This window comes from Astatotilapia calliptera, chromosome 2 (genome assembly GCF_900246225.1).
Source record: "Astatotilapia calliptera chromosome 2, fAstCal1.2, whole genome shotgun sequence".
Taxonomy (NCBI): domain Eukaryota; kingdom Metazoa; phylum Chordata; class Actinopteri; order Cichliformes; family Cichlidae; genus Astatotilapia; species Astatotilapia calliptera.
The window spans coordinates 22111246-22119651 of NC_039303.1; the positions used below are offsets into that span (position 1 = coordinate 22111246).

An 8406-nucleotide genomic window follows, 5' to 3' on the forward strand; every position below is an offset into this window, starting at 1 on the left:
TCCTCTCCTTGTTTCCTTTACAAATGCACAGCAAAATACATACACTGGTAATCTGACGAGGACAGGCTTACTGCGTCCTAAAATAACTCCTGTCCCCCCACCTCCCTCTGTTTGACCTGCTCGGTTACTGTAGCATTTTTTTCCTCACAGCTCCCAGCATGCCAGGGAGTGGCTGAGAGAGGCTGGTCATGTTCTTTAGGATTGGGACTGGGCAGACAGCCTTCAGAGTGGACACAAGTAAGGAGTCACTGACCTGAAGACTAAAAGCTAAGAGGAATCATACTTTAAAGCGGGGTAAAGGCCGGAGTTATGAGGGTGGGAGCTGCAGCCCTGTCTGGGGGGATTTTTGGGGTAATAGGGACTCTGTGTTTCTTCCTGGCATTTGGTACTGACTACTGGCTGGTCGCAAGCGACAACTGCGGACCATATAGATGGCAAACACAAACGACACCGATGGGGGACAAAGATGCCAACAGGACTGAGGTAGGACAGATAGAAGTGCGATTCCTAACATACTGTAAGCAATCACTGATCACTTCCATCAAAACACATCAATTCAATAACAGCAACCGAAAATATTATTTTTAACTGGTCACACGTGAAAACCACAAAAAGAATAAACGGGGAAACCCGATCAGGTGCTGTGGACTCGCTGCTGTGCCACTATAAGATATTTAAAGATGTCCTGAAGCAATTTACAACCTTGTTTCCAAAGAAGCTGGGAGGCTGTGCAAAACACATTTATAATCACAGAACATATGAGTTTTAATTAAAACTAGAACAAGGAAAACAGCAAATGTTGAAGCAGAGGGATTTTGTTTTTAAAAGAAAAAAATATAAGTTTAGATTTTGATGCTACCGGCATGTTTCATAAAAGCTGGGTCAGATGCTTTGCTGCAATATCGAATTCTTGAAACGTGGCAGTAGCGTTATTCTTTCTTGTAAGGATTCCAGCTGCCCAGCAGTTTGAACCTCTCTTGCTCCAAATGTTTTGACTGGGCAACAGCTCCACCCATACTGGAATACATGCAGAACGTTGTTTGCTGATATCTTGTTGAAATAAGCAAGACCTTCCCTGAAACAAGACACTGCAATGCAGCATATGTTGCTCCAGAACCTGAATCCACTGGTCAGCATTACTGGTTACCTGAGTAATGCTCACTAATGGCTCAGGGGGTTGGGAAGTGCATCTGTAACTGGAAGGTCACCGGTTCAATCCCCAGGCTCTCTGTCCTGCTCATTGTGTCCTTGGGCAAGACACTTTACCCTACCGCCTACTGGTGTTGGCCAGAGGGGCCAATGGCACAATATGGCAGCCTCACTTCTGTCAGTCTACCCCAGGGCAGCTGTGGCTACAACCAGTGTGTGAGAGTGAATGAATAGTGGGAATTATAAAGCGCTTTGGGTGCCTTGAAAAGCACTTTATAAATACAATCCATTATTATTAATCTACTTCCATACCAACACAGGTACTGACTTTTAACCGTGTCAGGGCAGAGGACTCTTAACCTCTTTGGCCTGCAAGAGAAAGCAGTCAGACTACAGTTTTCCACTTTGCCTCTTAGATAAGTTCAACTGGAGTGTTTTTTAAAAATATGTTTTTGTCTCTTTAATGGCATAGCAAAGGTCTTGCATTTGTGAATCCAGTAAAAGTTGCTGACTGACAATCATTATCAGAAGTCTTCCTGATTTGGAAACCACTGCATTTTTTTTTTTTTGACCGATTACACTCTGCCCAAACGTGTGGGAGGCCAGGGATGTCTAAACTCATTTTACATAGTGGTTAGTACAGCCCAGTTTGATCTTAAATAGACTGGACCAGTAAAACTCCCCTTTCTGTCAGTGTAAAGACTTTGATCCAAACATTAAATCCATGAGAAGAACAAGAAGTGCAGTTTAAACAGCACGCCTCAGTCTTTCCACATGATAAATTCGCAAAAGTACAGAAAAAGTTCAGCTTGCTCATTCCCTGCACTGTCCTCACTGGTACTTTACGAGTTGTTGGAGGTCTTCATCAGAAAAGCTGTAAAACGTATGAAAATACAGTTAAAGGTTCAAAATCAGTGGGCCTGATTGGAGCTGTTGCCGGGTTGATTCTGGCCCCCGGACCTTATGTTTGGCCTTCCTGTTGTAGGTGACTGCACTTCTGTAAAGTGTGCAGGAGAGGAGTTAGAAGAGACATGTGGACTTGTAGTTTGTATTTAGTGGCCTTTATGATCTTACCACAATACCTCCAAATGCACCTTTCATCAAACCCTCCCTGCTCATTACACACCTACATTCTGACTTCACATCCAGAGTTTGTGACACAGCATCCCATCATACACACTACAGTAGCATCTTTGTGAAGACGAGCATGGCTCTGGTTAAAATATGAACATGCTGATATTAAGCAAATAAGCAGCCGAGGTATTATTTCATGAATAGGAGACAAAAACAGGGATTATATAGAGTATGTCAGAGTAATCCACCCAGATGTTGAGATCTTTCAGTCTGGACCACAGCTGTGGACCACCCAGTCATCACACACTGACATCCTTGATAACCTTTTGCTGCTATCAGCATGCTGCTGAAAATTTGAGTGTATTTCATAAATTTTATATTTTTGGTCCATCACTTCGACTGCCAGCTGTAAAATAAAAGCGGTTCGGGGTAAGGTTTGACAAAACTGTGGCACCTTGATATGACTGTTTTTACACGGCGAGTAGGACTCTCACTGACGAGCCGGCTGAGCTTCATGTGTAAAATCAGTGGAGTGGCCCTTTAATTTTCCAGTTTATTCTCCCATGAAGCACTTGTGTGAAAGTTCAAAGAGTGCAATGTAAGGGATATATTTATAAAAGCTAATCCCCCAGTGAATTCCTCCGTAACATCACAGAAACAAAGTCTTTCATTTTCAATAAAACAGGATGATTAAAGTTGTTGTGTTATTCGGCGCCATCAATCATATTTCTGACAAGCGAGCAGAGAATATAAGTTCCCCCTCGAAAACCTCACAGACCAGCAGGCCATAATCAGAACCACGTTTGATGCCGTGGCTCCAGTGAAGTAGGGAATCACACAGAGCCGCGAGCGCAGACGTGTTGACAGCGCTGACAGAAAATGGGATTCATCCATCTTTAGGTATTCGAGCATCTATCTGTGTGATGTCAGTCTGTCTTCCATTTCTTTTTCTTAGACGCTGTTGGTGGAAGAAGCGAGTACCTCCCCTCCTTCCCTCACGCTGCACCACGAGGGCTTTTTCTGGCGCTGTGCGTTTCAGGTGGAGCCCACGACGCACGCAGTGCTGGCCACTCTCTTCAGTACGTAGGCGAAACTTTCCTCTAGTTAAGCTGAGCAAAGGTTTTCTTGGGAGTTGTCCAATGTGGTTGCGTGTCCCTTGCTCAACACTGCGGTCTCCTTGACATGCTACAAGTGCAGAAAAGAAAAATGCCCATATATGACAGTAAATGTAAAGGATTGCTAAAATATGTTGTTTATGGGGTGTTTTGGGGCTTTTTGTTTTCCCCCGACTGCATTTTGCATTTGTGTCTTTTTTATTTTCTGCTGCACTTAATGTTTCATCACTGAATTGAAAAAGAAATCCAGAACAACCATTGAGCATATTGTTATTCAAGTGGCCCGATAGCTGAGTGTGCTTCTGCCACTCATTCAGACACTGCTTTTAGAAAATCTAGTCAATGATGGGAAATAAAAGGCAACAATAAAGTCAGTACTGAATTATGTGTAAGCCTTAATATGTCTGCTGTTTATTGTGGTTATAGACCTTTGCCCATTATTTTGAGTGATTATTTTTGTAAACCTTTCTCATTTTTTTAACTATAGCAAACCAGCCAGAGTCTAAGGTTTGCATCCATGGTTACCTCTTCCCGCTACCGGTTGCAGTTGGACAAGTCCCTCATCCAAATTATGACCCCACAGCAGGTAATTCACAGTCTCAAATATATGCTGCATGGACACACGTCTTTCTGTTTCCTGTTGTTCAGTAGTGAGGTCAAATCTATGCAAGACATTTTATGAACAACAAAATATGTACAAATAATCGTGGATAGATTATTTGACGCCAGCTGGGTGAGAGGCAGAGGTTTGGAGAAGACTGATATGAGGATGCCGGATACACCAAGTGCCTATCTGGGAAACGGAGAGAAAGACGGGGAGGGTGGGACCTAAAATTGAGAACAGACAGGTGTTTGGAGCAGGTACAGGTTTTTAGAAGAGGAGTGCTTAAGGTGTAGTCTCACTCCTAAACTTCAGGTAAAATTATCTTTGATACAAATCTTTGATACATGATTGAGAAATATTTTTTACTCTTGAATAAAAATATGGGTATTTCCCAAATGCTGTTTAACAGAGCGATAACTTGTTTTTAGCACAGCTTGTCCGAACATCCTTGTTTTATTTTGGATGCTTACATTATTTTTGCTTTGCACATAGAAACAAAATTATTTCACAAAAACTACCAGGTTCCAAATAATTACCTCCTCGATGCTAACAGTCAGTCGTTTACTCTTTTTGCTGGATAACAGCCTGCAGTCGTTTGTTGTAGTTTTCAACATGTCTCACATGCTCTCCAGATTTGATGGTCTTCCAGCAGGGACCCTGGTTTTCAGTTCATCCCACAGTGATTTTCAAGTCAGGGCTTTGCATTTTTTTGAACTGGCCAGTCAGTAACATTTACTTTGGTGTTCTGGAGGTAGTTGTTCCCCAGGAGCGACATATTTTGGGTTGTTGTTGTGTTTAAAGATAAAGAGACGACCCAGACTCAGGTTTGTTTTTGAATGCTTTTAAAATCTTCACATAAACTTCATGATTCCTTCCACCTTGATGAGATTCCCAGTTCCAGACCCACTGAAGCATCCACCCATCATGATCCTCCCACCACCGTGTTTCACTGTGGGGACGCTGTCCTTTGAGATGTAGAACTCTCACTACTTTCTCCAAACATCAGCAAAGTGTCTGTGGACAAAGAGCTCTAGTTTTATCTCCTCTTCTCGCTCTTCTAGTGTGCATTATCTGTCTCTAGGGTGTCCTTAGCACACCGCAGTCTGGCTTGAAGGCGTGTCTTCTGCAGAAGTGAAGTTTTTCCTGGTCTCCAATCTCGCATCATTCCTGTGCAGGGCTCTAGTGATTGTCTCATTTGAGACTACAATTCCCAACTTGGCTAAATCATTCATGGGTGTCTTTGCAGTTATTCTGGGCTCTCTAGAAACATCTCTCACTAGTTTTCTTTCCAGAATCTTTGAAATCTTTCACTTCCTACCACTGCCAGGCGTGTTCTGTACTCTGTGGGTTTCTTGGAATTTATTGAGGATACTCCTCACTCCTGTTCTTGACACTTGTATAACAAATTCCTTCGATCCGTTAAAAGAAGCAACGCTTAATAATTTTGGCCTCATCTGTAGGTCCCCACATATATATCAGTAGTAAATCCCATCTTTGCTACAGCAGTAAAGATTTAGCAGAGAAATACTTAATCTGGTATTTATTATTCAGTCAAAAAGTGCTCATATTACAGCCTAAACGTTTCAGGACCATATCGAAGTTATTAAAGGACCAGCCTGAAGGAACAGTCTATTTTGGGAAATACTTTTTTGTGCTTTCTTGCTAAGCGTTTTATGGGAAGATGGGAAACACTCTTCTATTTGTGTGTTAAATAGGACAGCATTTAACCACATCTACAGATGGCTGGTTGTTTCCAATCTTCTTGCAAAAGATCAGAACCAGCGTTGCCTTCCTGTGACTGAAACCAAACAAAATGAACATGTAATGACTGATGTGGAAGAGCAGTTTTCTTGCTTTCTTTTTCTCAGAGCCAGAGTAACTGGATGCTGACTTTAGCTTCTTACATGTAAATGATCTGTTCTTATATGACATCCTTTTAACCTTGGCAGCTCTACAAAGCACTTTGCAATGTGTTTCCTATTCTTCCATTCACACACATACACAAAATTCCTGGGTAGGAATGCAAGACTCGCCAGCCGACAGGAGCAACCTGGGCTTCAGCATCTTGTTTGCGGACCGGTCAGCAAATGAATCCAAGGGGCTGGGATTAAACTGAAAACCTGAGCAAAAACACCCTTTCTTTGCAGAACACTTATGGGATTCCACTGCTGTGCTTGTGTTTCTTGCAGTGTTTCGGGGCTTCTGGACCGTGCTGATAATCCTCGGACTCGTCTTAGCTCTGGCTGGAGGCTTCCTCTTGGTCTGTGGTGTTCCTTTCATCAGCTACAAACTCTACAAGTTGGGCGGGGCCTTCCTCTTAGCTGCTGGTAAAATATAGACTGCTGCCTGTGCATCTATGTGTGTGTAAGTCCTAACTGTAGCGTGAAATAAGAGACGAATGCACAGACGCACATTCATTCTGCAGCCTTTGCTGCTGTCAGCTGTTCATACCTGTCACATGATAAACACACACCCGGCACGCGGAGCAGCAGATGTCACTCTGCAGTGTTGTCACTATAACGACAGCAGTAAACACTGCCGCCGTGGTAACAGTAGAGATGAAGAGGAGCTGCGTTCCTCTGCAGCCACTCACAGCACTGACGGCCTCTGTGTCTGTCTCTCTAATACTGTCTCTCTCCGCAGCCTGCCTGTTCCTGTTCACGCTTCTGCTCTACGTCCTGTGGATGGAGGTGGTGGATGTGAAGAGCTACATCCTTCAGGAGAGAGGGGAAACATGTCCGAACGCTGAGGTTTCAGTCCTCTACGGCCTGTCATTCATGGTGGCGGCTGCCGGAGTGCCCCTGGAGCTCATCTCTGGTTTGGTCTTCTTGCTGGTAGGCCGTGCAATTCATGCCAGCAAGTGACCTGCCCGCCTGGATCACAGGGTGGAGAGGAGGGGAGCGGGTGGTGGTGGAGAGGCCTGACTTTTTTATGTCCTGCACTTGACTGGATTAGCGTGTTTTTGGGATGTAAATACAGGAAAGACTGCCGCTGCTTTGGGTCTCCTGGAAGTTTTCTGTCTGTCTCCCACTTTGCTTAATTTCTCCTCAAATGTCACTATTTACTTAAACATGTTATCGCTGCCATGTTTTACTATCGCCACAAATGATAAGCAGACGGTGAGAAGTGCACGGGTGAACCAGCTGTGTCCTGATTCTGGCGCGTGATCAAAGTGTGTTTAGCTGCAGCAGAGTGAGGTGGGAGGCAGGAATGGCTGGGTGGACTGGAGGCTTGGGGAGAGGGTGGGGGTGGAGCGGGAAAGAGGAAGATATTGGGGGGGAGAGACAGAAAGAGAGAGGGAGAATTGATGCATGGAGGGGGGCACAAGGGTGCTTTGAGAAATGAACAGCTGTTTGTGGGTTTGGTTGGTGTACAGCAGGCCAGCCACCTGCCTCCTTCACCCCAATCACATTTTACTCCTCATTCAATCCCCCCATGCTTTATTGTTTCTTTCTGGTTTTTTGTTCTTTTTTCCACCTTTTACAGAAACTTTAGATTTAGATTTCAAACCCAGAGTGCAGCTAAATCCAAAAATAATTCCCAAAATGAGCCGTGCCCTATAGGAATCTTTTCTTGTGTTATTCAAAAGGAGAAACGCTGACGTGTGATTGTATCACAAGTGCTACAATATTAGCTCGTCTTTCCTTTTCACTGCTCTGAATGGAAACAAGCGGCCGGACTCTCGATCACATATCAGCTTTCATCTGAGGAGCAAGAACGGCAGTGATAGTGGTGGGGTGTATGTCTGCTTCAAAGGACTCGACACACGTGTGTTCATGCACACGCAAACACACACACATACACGCTGTGATCAAACTGTCCACTGATTTCTGAAATACATGTGCACATAATATCTAAATATCGTTACTAGAGTTGCTTTATGCAAGACCGACTGTAACATCTTTGCAATGAAATTCTGTGTGTGGAATTATTTCTGCGCAGAAAATACAACAACATATATCAATAAAACTGACTCGACTTTGTGACATAACAAATGAACACTGGGTCCTTTGAGCAGGAAGTCTGAACAGCTGAGCACAGCTGGTTTCTGACAGGATTTCAACCACAGGGGGAAAAAAAGCACCACTTCTGATCTGAGGAAGCGTGATGACAGTCTGACAGATGAAAAACAAACAGAAGAAGTCAAAGCCTGTGGCATGCAGTCAGTGATTTGCTAGTGGCGCTACATGCGAGGCCGATGATGTGGTTGTCGCTACCATTGCTGGCCACTCAGACAGACTTGGACCAGCGGATGTCTCCAGTGACAGTTGAGCTTTAATGGCATGTTTTACATTAGCTTTGTTTTCTGTTAAGTGTACTATCACTGAAAATAATTTAATAGCAAGTAATAAGTGTCCTGTTTTCATTCCATTTAAGGAGCACTTAGCATTCCCTCTGAAAAGAAGGTCTTTGATTAGGCGATGGCTGTCAGGCTCGAGGACGTGAGGGTCCTGAAAGAGATGA

General features: G+C 43.9%; 1 protein-coding gene across 1 annotated transcript; it reads left to right on the forward strand.

The window, feature by feature from the left end:
* Nucleotides 1-36: 36 nt before the first annotated feature.
* LOC113033922 (transmembrane protein 182-like) lies at nucleotides 37-7172 on the forward strand. Its single transcript, XM_026188131.1, has 5 exons — nucleotides 37-483; nucleotides 3179-3302; nucleotides 3826-3924; nucleotides 6132-6269; nucleotides 6586-7172. Exons 1-5 carry the CDS (start codon nucleotides 310-312, stop codon nucleotides 6804-6806), a joined length of 756 nt encoding a protein of 251 aa, XP_026043916.1. The 5' UTR covers nucleotides 37-309; the 3' UTR covers nucleotides 6807-7172.
* The last annotated feature ends 1234 nt before the right edge of the window (nucleotides 7173-8406 follow it).